At 42.6% G+C, this 18,679-nt stretch overlaps 1 protein-coding gene across 1 annotated transcript; it reads left to right on the top strand.

The window, feature by feature from the left end:
• Positions 1-816: 816 nt before the first annotated feature.
• LOC142559831 (ferric-chelate reductase 1-like) lies at positions 817-18,650 on the top strand. The gene is made up of 4 exons (XM_075671507.1): positions 817-2,955; positions 9,769-9,966; positions 11,338-11,435; positions 14,212-18,650. The coding sequence occupies exons 1-4, from the start codon at positions 2,905-2,907 to the stop codon at positions 14,378-14,380; spliced, it is 516 nt and encodes a 171-aa protein (XP_075527622.1). The 5' UTR covers positions 817-2,904; the 3' UTR covers positions 14,381-18,650.
• The last annotated feature ends 29 nt before the right edge of the window (positions 18,651-18,679 follow it).

Raw genomic sequence — 18,679 nt, 5'->3', positions numbered from 1 at the left:
TACGCATTCAAATTACCCAGAGCTCAGGTTTGATGACATTTTCCCAAACCACGCGAAACTCCTCCCTTACGGCATTTTAAACGCCATGTTGCAAGACCACCTGAGCAGCCTAGAAACAAACGTTATCATTGCAACAGATGCCTCACAGTGCGAGGAAAAAGCTGGCATTGGTATATTTTGTCCTGCGCTCGACTGGTCTTTTTCTTTAAGGTTGCCTGATTTTGTGCCTATTTTTCTGGCCGAGTTGTTAGCAGTAATCCTAGCTTTACGTAAATTAGACCCAATTATTACAACGGCTGCCATTCTGACTGACTCCCTTTCGGTATGCTCTTGCCTTACCGCTACTAATGAGTCACCCATGCTAAAACTATTCTGCTTACTAGTTCCTGCCCATGTGCGATGTGTTCATTTGATTTGGGTGCCAGGGCATAAAGGTTTGTTTTTTAATGAAACTGCTGATTCACTGGCAAATGCATCACTATCCGGCCCTGTTCTTCCTATTCTACCAGTGACAGCACAGATCACGGCGACAAGATTTCGGATGCGATCAATAAGATTAGCCTTATCAAACCCACATTTGACTGCTTCTCCAGAGTATAAGCACCTGGCATTTCCCTGGCATAGCGAATCCTGTGGCACAAAGATGCTGGAGGTCTGCCTCACCAAATTACGCTGCCGCATACCTTCGCTGAATTTCTACTTACACAGGTCGGGTTTGGTTCCCTCCCCCCTCTGTTCTTTTTGTAATGAGGAAGAGACGATACACCACTTTCTTCTATCTTGTCCCCGCTTTACTGCGCTTAGAAAAAGATGGTTGGAAATACCTTTTCGAAGAATTGGCCTGGACTTGACAGAACCTGCAATTCTTTCGTTCGGAGCGTCCACTTTGGGATTCAGCCACACGGATGCATGCTTCGCTGTCCGAACATTCCTTATGGAATCTAAACGAATGCCCTGCTAAATTCCTTTATTTTTGTTTTTACTTTTAAGTTAATTATTACCAATTCAATATTACCTTCCTGATGTTATTTAACAGGCAATTCTGCGCTATTCAATGCTATTTCAATAACTATTAGGAAATTTATGCTCCATAATAATTTCGAATAATCCACCCATCTCTTGGCCAATCCCCCATCGTGGGTAGGAGCCACACGCATCACAGGCCACAACAACAACAACAACGACTTGGACTCTGGCTGAGTGGTATCCTCCTGTGATTGAGCTTGGAGGCAATGCCCATTCGTTAGAGGTTGATGTGACACCTGATGGAAACTAGTACAGCTGCAGAGGTGGCCTGTAAGGTTTTTGGCTAAGGTTTACTTATACCAGCCAGCCATGGCGTGGTAGTACCCGGAGAGTCAAGTTGGTGTGGTCATTTAGGCTGGATTATTCACATTCTAGGCAAGCTGTTTATGTTTACTCCTTTCATGGTGTCACATACCCACGAGGTGGACTGGGCACACAATAAAGGAAATGTGACCAGCATGTTGCACATCTTTCTCAGTGGCACCACAGTCAATGTTTGCGTCAAAGCTAACAAACGTTGCCTATGATATCTTGTAGTTTCCATACTAATATGCGAGAGTCCCACCACATCGCTTAGCCTGGAATATAAAGCACAGAAAAAAAAAAAAGCGACAGGCATACAGAACAGCTATGCTTTGGTTTGCCAAAGATTGTTGCCAACAATTTACTATGTTTAAAAACAAGATTACCCTTAATTTTGTGTAAATTTTGCTTATTAACTGTCCAAACATTCTCAAAGATGTATGAATCTCCTATAAAATTGCAAATAATTTTTATTTCTCAGCCTGTGGTATTTTTTCAATCTTTCTGGCTTCGGTTCTACGTTCCTCAGGTGGTCTTTGTAAAGACAGTTGTGTTCACCTCGAGATTTTTTTTTATCTCCTCTTCTGCTTTTGTCTGGCCATTCTTGCTAGGACTTCCAAACTTCGTACCTGTATTTTCAGCTGATTTACTGTCGGTTATATCGGCCCTGCGAAAAGTGAATTCATCAATCTCTGACGGTTGTTGTAGTAACGGATTCTTTATTTTTATGTTCAGCTCTCGCTGCAAACAGTGGTTCACATCTTTCATGTACATTTCCTTCTCTGGTACCTTCTCACTTATTCCTAATTAGATTGGCATGGGTACCTCGCCACAAAGGCTCAGTTATGAATGAGGTAGCAGATAGCTTGGCTATCACTAACGGCCCTTAGTGGTCCTGTTCTCGCAATACTTTCGTTGTCAGCTTTCATAACTGCTGCTATAGGTTTAGGAGGCGTCCAGTAATGCAAGACTCTTTGAACCCATCATTAACACATTTAACTGATTATGAACCCCACCTATCGGAGTATAAATTTCTGTCGTACTTGAAAAATTGAGGCCCTGTTTGAATTACACTTTTCTTTCTAAATTCTTAAATCTTCATCTTGCGTTACTTTTGATTTATTTAAATTTCTTATTTGTGTATATCTTATTTTAGATTTGACAAATTATGTGCGATTCTTAGCCAGTTCCCCATAATGGGTATGATCCACTGATAAATGCAAACCAATCAACCAAGAATGCACAGGAGTGTTCTCTTTAATTTTACCTAATTCTTCCCTTCTCCTTATCCATTTTCCCAAACAGGCCTCCGGGCATCACTTCAATATGTTATTCATTCTTTTCCATTCTGTTTCTTCTACCGCTGGATTCATAGTGGGTTGTGCCATTTCATGCGAACCAGACAAATAGGGCTCGTGTCTACTCACTCTGTCAGTCCGCATATTTTTCTTTTTTTTTGCTCCGCAACGCTTAAGCTTGACGCAGGGAGCTGTGCTGCTGGCAGTGCTCATCATGTGTGCACTGCAACCTGCACTGTCTTACTCATAAGGGGCGCCCCTGAGCTCCTGCAAGGAGATGGTGCCCAGGCACAATAAAGGACCCACCTTCACGCACCACAACTTTCAGGTACGAGTACTTTACAACCAGCTTCTCCTTGCACTGCCATACGAACATCCTCATTAAGGCAACAGCTACAGTGTAATATGACGGAAATCTGCAGTTTTAATGTGATGCTTTCTTTGTTAATCCCTCCTAGGTTTGGTGTGGCTGCTTCTGCTGGGTTGGCCACACTATCCTACATATTTTCCAAGGAACTCAATGTACTTGTGACATATGTCCTGCAGTTTCTTAAGTATCTGCAAATAAAATTATTCTGTTTGCTTGTGTAACCACTCATTTGCAGCATTAGTAGCCTCTAGAACACTACCAATCATTGTCCTTCAAGTGTTTTTTAAGATTAAGGAACAAATTATAATCGAGAGTCAGGTGAGGCGAATAGGGTGGATAGGGCATCGCCCGAATGCCCAAGGAAGTCAGTTTTACCATTGTTTAACCTGCTGTGTGTGACAAGGCATTCTCACGCAACCGTGTGACAGCTTTGGGAGTTTTCCTCGACGTTCTTTGATGGTTTGCCTAACTTCATCAATAAAGCACAGTAATCTGCTTTAATGGTTCAACTCCATTGAAGGTAGTTCACCAGTAGAAATTCCTTGTTGCAAAAAACTGCTGCCATTTGTTTCTGTACTGACATTTGCACACTGAACTTCTTTGGCCAGGGAAACTGCTGCGCCTCCATTCTTCAAACAGTTCCTCTGCCTCGGGATCATAACAGTAGATGCATGTATCATCACCTGTAACTAGTTTGTGCAGTTTGACTCATGTTTTGAAAAATGTTCCAAAACAGTCACTGACATTTATGCACGTTTCCTCTTTTATTCAGTTGTCAGAAGTTTTGGGATTCACTTTGTTGCAAGCTTTCTCATTTCCAAGTCATCGTGGATAATGGCACCAACTCTTCCACATGATATTTACAGACATGTAGCAATATTTTTGGCTGATGTTCAGCAGTCATCCATTATCATGTCATGGATAGCTTTCACATTTGCAAGCGCAGCGACAGAAACAGGCCTCCCACTGGGTTTCTCACTTTTAATACTGAAGTGGCCATTTTTAAAAATGACAACGCAATGTTTATGGTGGCATATGAATGCCTACTGTCATGCAAAGTTTTTGACATCTTATCATGGGCCTGTTTTGTATGTTTCCCTTGTGAAAACAAGGACTTGATTATGGTTGTATGCTCTTCCAGACTGAACTTTTTTGGAGGTGCTGCTGTTTTTGCTTTGGTCTTTAAGTAGAATGATAAGCTGAGAACATTGATAACTAATTTTTGCACCACTGAATATAGACAAATTAGCCAATACTCCCTGAAATTTACAGATACCTTGCTTACTTTTCTTTCTGGGTAAGACTCAATATTTATCAACACCTCTTCGTATGTGAATGTATCAACACATAGGCTATCAAGTAATACAACCCGTCCCACTCCCGTGAAGAAGTGCTGGCATCTTGTTTTCGACATTTTATTCTTTTATTGCAATAGCAATTACATGGACACCTCAGGTGTATTTTTACTGTCGGTGTCGCCGTCGTGATGAGGTTTCATATAAAGCCTAAGGGCGATAAAATCATTGCCGCATGCCACATTCTGTATGTGCGAGTGAAAGTGTATGAGGGTGAGCGAGTGATTGTGGCTCAATCCCATGCACGCAACAGAGGAAAGCGGGAAGGAAGCGTGCCGTCTTCCGTCGGGCACAAGACGCTGGGGGGAGGGTAGGGAGAGCGAGTGTGTTCTACTCAGGGCGATGCAGGCGCCCACCCGCGCCACTGTATCTTGAAACCCATTTGCGATGTAGGCATATCTACCGTGGGGGGGGGGGGGGGGCAAAGTGGTCATTTGTCCCCTGCCCACCCCACTTTTGAAATCCGGAAACACGGTGCCTGGAGTCTCGACCAAGATCACTCAAGTCTACATAAAGCCACTTGAAATCCTCATAAAGGGGATCTGGCCTCTCCACCAGCTGCATGCGGAGTCTCAGCCACATTGATTCTTCAGCACACTCTTCACCGTTATTTATATAGCACACAAGGTGTACTTAGTTTTAGCTGGTAAATTTCACCACCTCTGCAACTCTTTCAACTGTTGATCTAGACATTGATCCAGGCTGTGGTCTGTCAATAGTGCAGTTGAACCTCAATAGTGCAATTGAGGTTCCCAGTACTTTCAAGACTGCTTTTGTTTATTTGGCCGTGAATGCTGTTCTCGCAGTGAAACTGGGGCAGCACGAAGCGTTTGCTTCTCGCTGCCAGCGCTCTTCATCATGCCAGCTTTGTGACAGCAAGCGCTCATGGTTATTGAGTGAGGTGTGTTTATATTTACCTGTGTGTGCATGACACCATGCTTGTCATAGGTGTATCTACTATTTCGGGGGGAAGCATGCCCTTCTCCCCCACAGTCATAAGGGAAAGGGAAAAGTAGGCAATTTGCCCCTCTCCCCCCATGCACACATACACTCCTGAAAGTGGGCACTGTCGGCTACACACTGACAAGTACAACAAAACTGAAGAAAATGAGTTACAGATCTGAACAACGAGACGTGACTGAGACAGACAAAGCGCTATGTCACGTCACGTCACGTTGTTCAGCGCTGTTACTCATTTTCTTCAGACATGTACCAATCAGCCCAAGTTAACACGTTATTTAAATACAACAAACAACTGATGCCAAATTTTCTCTCAGAATTGCACCCGCATAGGTACAATATCTTTATTACGTATCCTTGCTTGGGCAGCTAGGATTGTTTTTGGGGCATTGCCACCACTTGCGGTAGTAGATGACGCTTGGCTGGCCACACTAAGCAGTTAGGGTTACCGTACTTAGTGGTGTGAGACGCCTGCAGGACATGCCTTGCAAGCCTGAATTCCTGTGAAAGCTGTTGTTCAGTATCCAAAACAAGTTCATTCCATTGTCCCCTCCATCAACCTGTGTTTGTTGGGGCCATCTGACCTAACCATCTTTGAAAACACAATCAAATTTGATTTTTATAATTTACTGGTATTTAATTAGTGTTGCTATATTAATGATATTATTGCTAGACTTAGTGATTTCTTTGTCTGTTTACAGCAAAGTTTTTTATTTAGCAATCAGCTACTTATTTTAGTGCCTTAAATGAACAATTGGCAATATTTTAATGACCTATAATTTAGGAAGGTTGCTTGAAAAAGGGCTTTCTAGAATGCAGTTTAATGTTCAAAAGGTACATGTAAGTGGCTGAAACTTGCTGCACGATGCATAGGCTTGGTCGCCATGATGAACCAACGGTTGCCTTCACATTGGTAGCCTTCACATCAATATGATTGTGCTTCAGAGCACAGTGGTCGTCATAGCCATCATAGTGCTCATAAAATTGACGTTTCTCTACTATTTACAAAACCTATTTGAATGTGTTTAAACACTGCGGGTCCAGTGGTATCACCAAATCCTTTTGATTGGTAAACGTGCGCAAGCACGTCAGAGAGCCAATTTACCAAAACCAAATGGAGCAAATTTTGTGTTCAGATTTAGAACACAGCAGGTGGATAAGACTTATCGATTGCATGAAAAAGGCATAGATATCTGAACGGCTGAGCTCGTTCATGCGCGGCTGAACAAATAGCTTCTGTAATCTCACAGCTTTCAGACCAATCAGTACTTAATGGCGGCTTTCAGGTAGATCAAGGGTTAAAATGTGGTATTTAACCTGTACAAAGCCCGAGTAATTGTCATTGCAGTGTTAACAACACTCGGTTAAGCACGTTTAGCAACCACGAATGTAGAGAAGCACAAAAATTTAGGGGTAATATGCAGATAAGTGCATTTTCATGCTAGGAAAATTACATTGCTTGTGTTCTTTTGAATCGTGCTGTATTTGTAACCTTCCAATTTGAAGAATGAAAAATTTAAGTTGTCATAATCCACTGTGTAAATATTAGAGGTAGGCAATTGAATATCGACTTTTTCAAATATGAATCGACTATGAGTATGGTAAGTATCGAATGTAGAATAGAATGTCAAATAGACAAAAGCAGATGCATATATTTACAACAGGAATATTTATTTTGGTATATTTAGGAACATGCTTATACTGAATAGACAGTGGATAATTGGATCATTTTGAACACTAAATCACTATAACTGTCATGAAAAGAACTGCACGAATAGCCGCTTGACACCTTTAGAGCCTGGTGGGAAACAAGCTTTCCAAGAATAACAGGCTGCCGTATGACCAACTTTCCAAAAACACAAAATAAATAGTTCTTGAAGAAATATCAAAAGTACTGGAAAATAAGAAAGCAAACGAAGTAATTGTGTGCCCTAGACAAAATAAAATGCCTGTTACAAAGAAAACATTACTGGTTGTAACACATAAGATAGAAATGCTGCATAACTAGACTGCAAGAAAGACTAATGTGCAGGCCAGAAGAAAAAAATAGGCGGTTGTCATGTATTGAATGCAAGAAGGGAAACCAAGGGGCCCGATTTCGTAAGAACGCTTGTACATATTTGTTAGCCAGAACCATATGAAACCAACAGGTAATGAAGAAAAGGAAAGCGTAGGGGAAATTATTTGTAGTTTTTAATTGAAGTGTAAAAATGAGAAACTAAAGGGGAATAGAGGAAAAAACAACTTGCTGATGGTGAAAGCCAAAGCCACAACCTTCACATTACGCACGCGTGGCATTACCAGTTGGGCTACGGCGACAACGTCCACACATTCTTGTGTATTTATGTATGTGCACAAAATCTAACTTAAGGAGTGTTAACCAGCGCTGCACTTCTACTGCAAAACTGAAAACAAAGCTTCCATTAGCAATCTTGTTTCTGCATTGCATCGAAAACTTTATCACTGTTTTACTTCTGATAATTATAATTTGCGACGCTTTGTTCAGCGGGTGGAGAAGAATAACCCAACTTTAACAGTCAATTATTGCAAAATATTTGATCAGTTTTGATATTCGAAAATACCGAACAGTTCATTTTCGGGTACAAATAAGATATTACACACAGATTATCTGCATTCGAAACGTCGAATATTCTCCCACCCTACATTAGTAAAGCCCTCTATACCCTGCTAGTAAATTCACTGTTTTACTTCAGCTCCACGAATATTAGACCAACATGATACATCTAGGTAATAAGTTACTTCATGTTAACTTACATCAGGGTGTTTTGGAATACCTATGTTCTTAAATTCCACTTCACAGTTATAGCTACAATTTTAGTGACTTTTTTGTCTTACTCAATTGACACGCTTCAGAAAATATTGGCAATAGTACACCATAATAGTTCATAATGTGCAATTGAAAACCAGATCTGTAGATGACAAATGTAACTTTCACTGGCACATTTTTCAGCCTTTTTTAGCGCAATAGAAATCGCGTAATCTGCAAGGGAGGCGACCTTTACAGCTCGTGCCATCTGGGCCTGCCCTCAGTATGCTTCACCCAGTCATGAGCATGGACTTCTTATAACCTCCAGTGAATACTTTACAATAAACCAACACAAAAGTAACACATTAAATAAAAGAATGTGTCATTCTTTATTGGTCTGCAGCCGTTAAAGCAGCGTCTACCTAACTCCCCTGCCACCAGCGCTGCGCGCCGGCTCGCCCCATGCCCCTTGGCAGGAGCCCTCCTTGTTAGTCAGGATTTGTAGTAAAACATTTGAAAAACGAACATGTACTGCAGAATTCAGAGGGGAAGCTATGTACAGGTTTACATTAGCGCAGCTTCCGTTGGCGTGTCGTCCATGCCGACAGGAATCCGGCAGAGCAATCCCAGGTGGTACTTACTGCAAAGATCACTTTCCAATCTGCAAGCTCCTCTCTCTCTCTTATACACACACACACACACACACACACACACACACACACACACACACACACACACACACACACACACACACACACACACACACACACACACACACACACACACACACACACACACACACACACGCACGCACGCACACATTCATGCACATGCACGCACATGGACACACACACACCAGATGACTGTTTCTCTGGATGATATATATATATATATATATATATATATATATATATATATATATAAAGAGATATGGCTTGCCCCCACTCAAAAAAAAAAGGTAGGCCACTGACCTGCAATGGGTACATAGCCTGCCTTGCGCTGTGTTTTCACAGTTTAGTTCGTGTTGATGTGAGAGGCAGCACGAAGGTCACTTGCTGCTGCTGTCGCACTTCCTCACTCCAATGTTTCAACAGCGAGTTTCCACAGTCATTGAGTGAGATGTGTTTATGCTTGTTTGTGTGCGTGACATGCACCATGATCGTTTATTTATTTAGTATGCCTATGTTTACAAGCTTATATGGCCGATAAAACTACCATCCTTACTTCATGTAGCTGTACACTAATTTGCCATCGCAATTGATGCTTCGCCTTTTGAGCGAAACTGCTACTTTTTTCCTTTTTTGTTATTTGCTTCGGCTCACCGGGTTGTCTGTTATGCTGCTAATCATTGCGTGGTCAGATGTAGCAGGATAACAGACGACCAAGTGAGCCAGCACGAGTACCAAAACGTTGTGATGTCCTCCTCCCACATCGCCACCTTCTGTGTCATGATGTTACAACACATGTAAATCCTAGTAAATGAAATCAAAACTGGTTCGTAGAAAAGCTATTATTGTAAATTTCATAGAGCACTCTGAGACTTGCTGATCTATTTTCTAAGGTTTCGAGGTTCAGGACATCACTTAAAGCAGAAGTAAAAAAATTTCATGTCTACATTGTGTGTGATAGCGTTAACTGTGCACATGATTGTATATCTCTGGAAGCAATGATTAATTCTTTGCATGGCAGCTGGTGGTGGACACTGGTGTCTTGGAAGGCCGGGTTACAATTAGACTTCTTACGCTCAATCAGAGTGTCAAGTTCCGGGGCTTCTTCATTCGTGCCATGTCGCTCAAGGGCAGCAACTGGGTCTTCTTCCCCGGGATCTTTGAGAAGGATGCGAAGTTCCAGGACTCCTTGTACGTCAACTGCGATGGCCAGGAAAAGGTGCCCTTTTCACGAATATCACCACAACTTTTTGAGCACTTCCATTAGGCATAGGGATGGAGACCATGAGCATGATTTGAAATGTGAACTGACAAAAAGAAAGGGAACGCAATTGCACCTTATTACTAGGAGTGCAATGTGCAATTGATGTACTCCTGGTTCATAAACATGTTGTATTCTCCAAGCTATATGTCACGGAGTCCGAAAAGCGCCAATGTTACAAATGTGCGTGAACCTGAAAACACAAAGACTCATTCGTATGTTCATTACATGTGCAAACATGGTCATATTCCAGTTTGCTGCTGCAGTTTTTGATTTTTGCAAGATCCAGGCCCTAATGCTGCTTACTTTGTAAGCAAAGCTCGAGAGCATAGCCTCTGATAAGCGAAACCTCTGAGACAACTGTTCAGATTTTGAGTAGTTGAATAGTCAAAGTGCTTTGTTGTCCTGTGCTCCCTTTCTTTGTCCGTGTATTCTAGTGCAAAAGTAATTTCGCAATGCATAACCAACTTGCCTAAATTGCCACTTTGCCTCATGGTTTAGCCGTCTTGCTTCTGGCAGGAGGTAACACTTTTCCATTGAAGTGCCATGTGACGATTTTCGTCACTTAATGACTTTTGTAGGTGGAGGCGCGGCGTGTATTCGGCATCACGAATGCTCCTTTATGAATGCACATGGAACTTTGGGCATTGTTCTTTAGCCTCGCTGAGGAACTGCTTAGGCTTCATTCACTTGTCTTACATTCTCTCTTAGAGATTCACAATGGCTGATGTTTGCATCGTTGGAGACTCTTGCCAGTTTCAGTCCTCTGGCCACTCTAGTCAGTCCGTAATTGATTTCCCTTGATCCCTCATAGATGGCAGTTGTGTGTGTGTCTGCCACTCAAGTTTTTGGAAATTAGAGGAAACTAAAATGAATTTCCTTGAGCTCGTTCGACGTTCCTATAATGACAGGAGTTTCCTCTCCTTGTTGCTGTTGGACGGGCTGGACACACCGGGCCAGGAAACTGTTAGAGCGCCCCGGCCAACCAGTCATGCTACGACCTTTCCAAAACATTGACAGTCAAATGACTGGTCTGCCACGTCAGAGATTAAATTATGGGACAGGAAGGATAAATTTGGTGCTTACAGAATTGGTTTCACTTGTAGTGGCGTGCATTTACATTTTCTATTACATGCATTGTCTATAGATTGCTTGCCACAAGTGTTGCATTTGTGAAATGGGCTTTGTGAAATTTGTGAAATTCCCTGTTATGTCATTCGATGAGCAGATTTGCTTTTCATTAGCGAGAGTGGGACAGCCTCAACTGATGCCAAAGAGGAAAACGCCTGCCTCATCTGCCGCCAATGTCTCTCTTTCTCTTTGGTGTAGAGTGCCGTGAGCCATGGAGACAGCAAAGACAAGGTGGAGGTTGTGGTCCACTGGAGACCGGAGCCTAAGCCAAAGGATCTTGTCCAGGCCATTTTTAGGTAAGGCAGTGTGGATACCTTGGAGCGAGGACCCTCAGTCATGAAAACAGAATCAATGTACTGATGTCGCATGCAAGAATTCTATCCTTTCCTGCCAATTTTTGGACAATATTTGAACCAAAAGGGAAAAGAAGGTTCTCACAAAATTGCAGTGAAATATCAGAATTACGGGCTAATGAAGATATTATTTTTAGTTTGGCTCACATAACACTGGATTACTGTGCACCACTGGCTGGGAGCTGGTAGCCCAGGTTATGAGTGCATGGCATTCACCAGGCAGGTAAAGAACTGCACTCTAACCAATATTTGAACTTTTTTGGGCTTATCTTGGCCTCAACAACTATTCATCCTATATTTTGCATGATTTTCATTTCTTTAACGCTGCACTTATGGTGCTACCAGGTAATGAAAAGCGTGCACATGTCAGTGTTATGTAGTGCACCTTACAGGAAAATAGTGAGCACAGAATGTTAAATAAAGGAAGTGCACACAAGATTGATGGCAGTTACCGCTGGGGAAAAGTTAAGCACTGAGGGGTGTAAAATTATGTATAATGTAGTTTTCTCGGTTGTGATACAGTGGCTGAACACGATGCTGGTGGTTAGGCAATAGATAATAGTGCTGGATATCTTAGTTCTTATTTTGTTTTGTTATTGACTTTTCTTGTTCTTGGATGTGTCTGTGCCTTACATACCATATCGCACATGCAAAGTTAAACTTTATTCGTTTTACAGCGTAAGCTGTTATGGGCTCATTCCAATAGCCATTTTGGTTGGTGATGTTGTCTGCCACCGTCGCTGGTATCCATCGGAGCTATCTCCAGGCTCCTAACCACTATGGGGGATTGGCCAAGAAATGTTTGAATTGTCTTGAAAAAAAAAAGAAGATTAAGGAGATGTATAAAAATGCTAGCATGAAAAACCTGTGTGGCATACATGATTACATCAAGCAGGCTAAGTGACTGACTGTTTGTCACCGTCCTGTTTCGAAGGGGATACCAATAAATCATCATCATCAACAGCACCGTATCATGCTATGGTTCAAAAGATGTGACAGGTGCGCCGTGTAGTCATGATACATGTGTTTACTCTTCGGCACACTTTATGGCACCTCCTCGCAAGGTACGAACCACTGCTGCAGAAGTGAATCCTAGAGCGCGCTCGGCTACAACCAGGCAACGTCAGGCTCAGCAGGTCACTGTGCAGAGAGCAGCACAAGCCATAGCTTGCCATGGATGCTGGGAAGATGGTTCAGATAGTTCTCGTGAAAACAACACTGAGAGACTTTGCGTGAAGGCCCTATAGTGAGTGCTGTGGAAAATGGAGCTCCTCTGGAGCTGTTCCTCTACTGTAGGCTCTGACTGCGCTGGCTGTGTTGCGAAGGCATGTGACATTTTTTAAAAATAACAGAGAAATGTGCGAGCTTCAGGAATACTACTTATCTGTTTTATTCCTGGTGAACCTGTGTGCAGGTGGTTGTACTGTTACACATGATTAACGAATTTTCGAATTAACACTTGCACAAAATAATTTTGTGTGCATGCGCATATGTGCCAACTCTCCCGAATTGTCTGGGAGCCTCCCGAATTTCGGTCACGTCTCCTGATTGTATGGACGCCACCTTAAATCTCCCAAAAAGTGGCCACCACTCCACAGAGTGTTTTCTTTAAAATGCCCAATCGCTATAATGCTATTACGCCCTGCAATATAACCATGTGGGGAAGCAGCATGGGAGCAGTATAGTCATCTGCATGCACCTTGAATCGAGGTAACAGCTGCCGGCACCACCATGAACGCAAGCAATGGACGGGCACTGCCATATTGTATTTTCCGAGCAAGCATTTTTAGCAATCCAGTCATTATATGATCGTGGGTGTGCAAGGCTTCACTTGGCTTTGCCAGGTCGTTTGTCAGGTCGCTGTATATGCCCCAAGGGGAGCATATACAGCAACTCTAACATGGTTGAGGTCATGATGAAAGCATGTTGCCAGGACGAAAATTGGCAGGTGACTGTGATGTCTGGAAAGAGCTGATGGAATGTTAGGCCATTTGTTGTTCCTGGTTCGATAGAAAAGCTTTTAAACCACGACCACCTTAAGTAAGGCTCAAGAATAGTTTTTCGTCAGATTATTGGAACAACAGACAAAAAGACAGGTGCTGAAAAAGCCACAGTTTTGTTCGCTTGTTTGGTTTTTGAGCGTTTGCGAAGTTTCGTGATTTGAGTTTATTCCATGGCTTATCTCAGCCGCCTTTATGATCTCTCGTGTCGTCTGATTCCTATGTTTCAGGCGACACGAGCGATCATCGAGGCGCCTGAGAAAGCCGCCGAGAGGTCGATTGTGCCAACATGGCCTCGTTGGGGTTGTCCTAAAAAGAACTTTGTTATCTATGGTGAAGCACTAGATCAGTGGTGGTATGAGGCTGCGTTGTATGTAGCCATGCCTGTCGGAGCCTGCCATGCGGTACAGCATCCTTGATTCTTTTTCACCACATCGGCCAGGTATATAATACATCCTATTTTGCAAATAAAATTCTGTTGAAAGTTTGCACTTGTGTTCGTCAAATCCCTTGTCCTTTGTCTTTCAGTTTGTGCGCAACAACTGTTTATTATGGATTGCTACGAACTCGTCCAAACCCTTTTTATGTAGTCAAAATTATTCCAGAGTACCTCGCTACAGTGTGCCTCATAATCATATCATGACATTGGCACCTAAAACGGCATAATTTATTAAATGTTAATTTAATTAAGCCTTGTATTTTCTGACACTGGCATGCAGGGCAACGGTGGTGCAGACTCACAACATCTACTTCTTGAAGGTGGAAAGCAGAACCCTCCTGTTCGGCGCTGCCGACCCTGCCGTGTTTAGGCAAACGGCGCTTGTGGATCTCCACAGCTACTGTATCACATCTGCAGCTGTTTGGCTTTTCTATGCCTGGGCGGTGTGAAAAGCATCATGGTCTCATGACCAGCTAACAGCCAAAGCACACCATTGATGACAGCCTTGTCGCATGGACTTATAGTTCTGTGCAAATTAGCAACACATATGTGAGCAATAATTAAACTTCTTTTGCATTCGCACACAATGATCATCCTGAGAACGGAGTTTTAGAATAGGCTATAAGCACAGTTTGTGCGCGCCAGAATTTGTGAGATTTAGTATATAGGAATTTGCAGTCATGCTTTGCGTCAGTCCAAATAAATAATTGTATTCACACGTTATGCTTGCACTGCCACTGCGGCTAACAAGCTAACCTAAATGACAAAATCAAAAATGAAAACCAGTAAACTAAAAGCTCTGCTTATAAGCCGTTTGTAGTGTTCGGTGTTGGACGCGCATTCTTCCGCTCAACTAGCAACAGTCAAACATTGTCATCTAAGGCTCTGTGGGAATACATGTTCTGCCCATTATTTCTGCACGTGCCACATGACGGCCAGTCAGTCCATCGTGTCATTCCACTCAACGGATAATTACAGCTGTCAAGAGGGTGTTGTGGCAATGCCCAGCGAGCTCCAGAGGGCATTGTGGTGATGTATGGAGTGACCCAAATGAGTTTCTCATGTTGCCTTTCTGCTGCGCTTCTGCCATTTATACACACGCATTGAACCACTTCCCCCGATGCAATGTGCCACACAGCAGCAGCAGTAGTGTAAAAGTCGAAGGAAGTGGTGAAGAAAGCCTTGCTTTAAAAACAAGGAGCTATACATAGCTTCCATGGATGTCACACTACGTCACCACTGGCACTTCCCGTAAACACAGCTACCATACCTGGGCACCTTCACTTGACTCGGCCACCCTGTGTTGTAGCCGTGCCGTTTTGTGTGATGTTTGGATGTCGAAGCAGAAGCGAGACTTCTGTGAAACTGACCTACAGAGAGCCAGACATCAGCATGTTTAGTTTGCCTAAAATCATATAACATGCCAATGTGAGCGGACGCAGGTACTCTCTCAAAACCACAACCACTGGAGCATTTGTCTGGCTCGCATCAACAGGGAAGGTTTGAAGAAGTTCAACAATGTCCATGTCTGTGGTCAGCACTTTATAATAAGTAAGAGTCTTGAATCACACTACTTAAACTGCCTTCTTGTTCATTTTTCGTGGACGTTGACAATCGGCCATAGTGGTTTGGTGGTCCTAGCAGCACGCGGTGGGTTTGTTCTGAAGTTTGTGAACAGCTTTACTTTTCTTTTTGTTGTTGTCGGCAAAACAGTTTGAGACAAAGGTAGAAATAGATACCGCATAGTGCATGAAGTATTCCCAGAATGCTAATCAAACATGCACACACGCACACGCACACACATTAAGGAGCCCCAGATGGTCACTCAGGTGCGCCTTCATCTTATCATGGTTTTGGCATGTACAATTCCAGATTATTTTTTCCACACATATGTATGTGCGACGTACTTAATTAAGTATGGCATACAATATTGGGCTGCACATATAGCTGCGTCCAATCTTAGGTGCTATATATATATATAGCCTATTTTGTGTCCTCTGCAGGACAAAGGCCTCTCCTTGCAATCTCCAGTTACCAATTCCAACTATTCCAACCGATTCCAACTAGCACCTGCAAAGTTCCTTATTTCATTGCACCACCTAGTCTTCTGCCATCCTCTACTGCACCTCCCTTTTCTTGGTACCCATTCTGTCACCCTAATGGTCCAACGGTTATCTAATCTGTGCATTACATCACCTGCCCAGCACCATTTCTTTCTCTTAATGTCAATTATAATATTGTCTTGCCCGTTTGCTTTCTAATCCAAACCGCTCTCTTTATGTCTCTTTAAGTGATGCCTAGCATTCTTCGTTCCATTGCTCTTTGCGCGGTCCTTAACTTGTTCTCAAGCTTCTTTGTCAGTCTCCAAGTCACTGCCCCATATGTCAGCACCGGTAAAATGCACTGATTGTATGCCTTCCATTTCAATGATAACAGTAAGCTTCCAGTCAGGAGCTGGCAATGTCTGCTGTATGCGATCCAGCCCATTTTTATTCTTCTATGAATTTCCTTCTCATGATCAAGGTTCCCTGTGATTAATTGACGTAGGTAAACATGCTCCTTCACAGACTCTAGAGGCTGACTGGCGATCCTGAACGCTTGTTCCCTTGCCCATTTATTCATCATTATCTTTGTCTTCTGCATATTAATCTTCAACCCCACTCTTACGCTCTCTCTGTTAAGGTCCTCAATTATTTGTTGTAACTCGTCTGCAGTGTTGCTGAATAGAACAATGTCATCGGCAAAGCGAAGGTTGCTGAGGGATTTGCCGTCGATCCTTACTCCTAAGCCTTCCCAGTTTAATAGCTTGAATACTTATTCCAAGCACGCAGTGAATAGCGTTGGAGAGATTGTGTCTCCTTGTCTGACCCCTTTCTTTATAGGTATCTTCCTACTTTTCTTGTGTAGAATTACGGTAGCTGAAGAACCTCTGTAGATATTTTCCAACATATTTACGTAAGCGGTCTGTACTCCTTGATTCTGCAATGCCTCTATGACTGCTGGTATCTCTACTGAATCAAATGCTTTTTCGTAATCTACAAAAACCATATAGAGAGGCTGATTGTACTCTGCGGATTTCTCGATTACCTTATTTATGACATAGATGTGATCCATTGTTGAGTATCCCTTCCTGAAACCTGCCTGTTCCCTTGGTTGACAAAAGTCCAGTGTTGCCGCTATTCTATTGGAGATTATCTTGGTGAATGTTTTATATAATGCTGGGAGTAAGCTAATGGGCCTATAATTTTTCAATTCTTTAACATCTCCCTTTTTGTGGATTAGTATAATGTTTTCATTCTTCCAGTTTTCTGGGACCCTTGCAGTCGATAGACACTTCATATAGAGAGCTGCCAGTTTTCCAAGCATTATGGCTCCTCCGTCTTTGATTAAACTGGCTCTTATTCTATCTTATCCTGCTGCTTATCCCCGTTTCATATCTTGCAAGACCCTTCTGATCTCATTGCTAGTTATAGGAGGAGTGTCTGTATCCTGTTCATTACTGTTTCAAATGGAGTTCTCCTGAGTCCTCTGGGTACTGTACAGGTCAGTACAGAATTCTTCCGCTGCTTTTACTATACCTTCGAGATTGCTGATGATATTACCCTGCTTATCTTTCAGTGCATACATCATGGTTTGTCCTATGCCAAGTTTCCTTCTCGCTAATTTCAGTCTGCATCAATTTTTTTACGGCTTCTTCAATCTTTCTCACGTTATAATTTCTAATATCACTTATTTTCGCATTGTTGATCAGTTTTAACAGTTGCACGAATTCTATCTTATCTCTTGAGTTGGACACATTCATTCTTTGTCGTTTCTTTATTAGGTCCTTGCCTACTGGTTGCCTTGGTGCCTTGCCTCCCACTGCAATTGCTGCCGCTGAAGGCAGCCTCGTTACGATTTCATTCATTACCTCTATGTCATCATTATCTCTGTTCTAAGGCTGCATATTTGTATGCAAGTACCAGCCTAAATTTCCTTGCTTTTACCCTTACTGCCTCTAAGTTGACCTGTTTCTTCTTGACCAATTTGACTCTTTCTCTGTTCAAATTGAGGTGAATCCTAGCCCTCACTAACCTATGATCACTGCACTTTACCCTACCTATCGCTTCTACATCCTGCACTATGCTGGTATTGGCAGAAAGTAAAAAATCAATTTAATTTCTTGTTTCACCATAGGGGCTTTTCCAGGTCCACTTTCTGTTGCTACGCTTCCTGAAAAAGGTGTTGATTATTCTCAGCTTATTCCTTTCTGCGAATTCTACCAGCATCTCTTCTCTAGCGCTTCTAGAATCAACGCCATGGTTGCCAATTGCTTGTTCACCCACCTGCTTTTTCCCCACTTTTGCATTGAAGTCGCCAATTACTACAGTATACTGACTTTTCACTTCTCATCGCTAATTCAACATTTTCATAAAACTGATCTACTTCCTCATCGTCGTGACTGGATGTTCGGCGATTCGAACTTCCGACTATCGCAACCGAGCATTCGACAGAGCTCAATCAGATAATCCCGCAGGTGGCGAGGCTACCTTATCGCTGAAAAGTACAGCCCAGAGGGCCCTACATGCCTAAGAGATCCGCTGATTTGTATACCCTCTGCAGGATTTGCTGATCGTCATAGATTGCACAATATAGTGTTAATTCTCAGTGGTCCTAACATCTTGTTTCGCGAACGATCTTAGCCTATCGGCTAAGATCCTTGCCTTTCGTATTTTTCATGAACTTGGGATTAAAAATCTGTTCTTATC

Source organism: Dermacentor variabilis, chromosome 10, assembly GCF_050947875.1.
Source record: "Dermacentor variabilis isolate Ectoservices chromosome 10, ASM5094787v1, whole genome shotgun sequence".
NCBI lineage: Eukaryota > Metazoa > Arthropoda > Arachnida > Ixodida > Ixodidae > Dermacentor > Dermacentor variabilis.
Note: the sequence above shows the minus strand (reverse complement) of the source record. Positions and strands in the feature narration are given on the sequence as shown.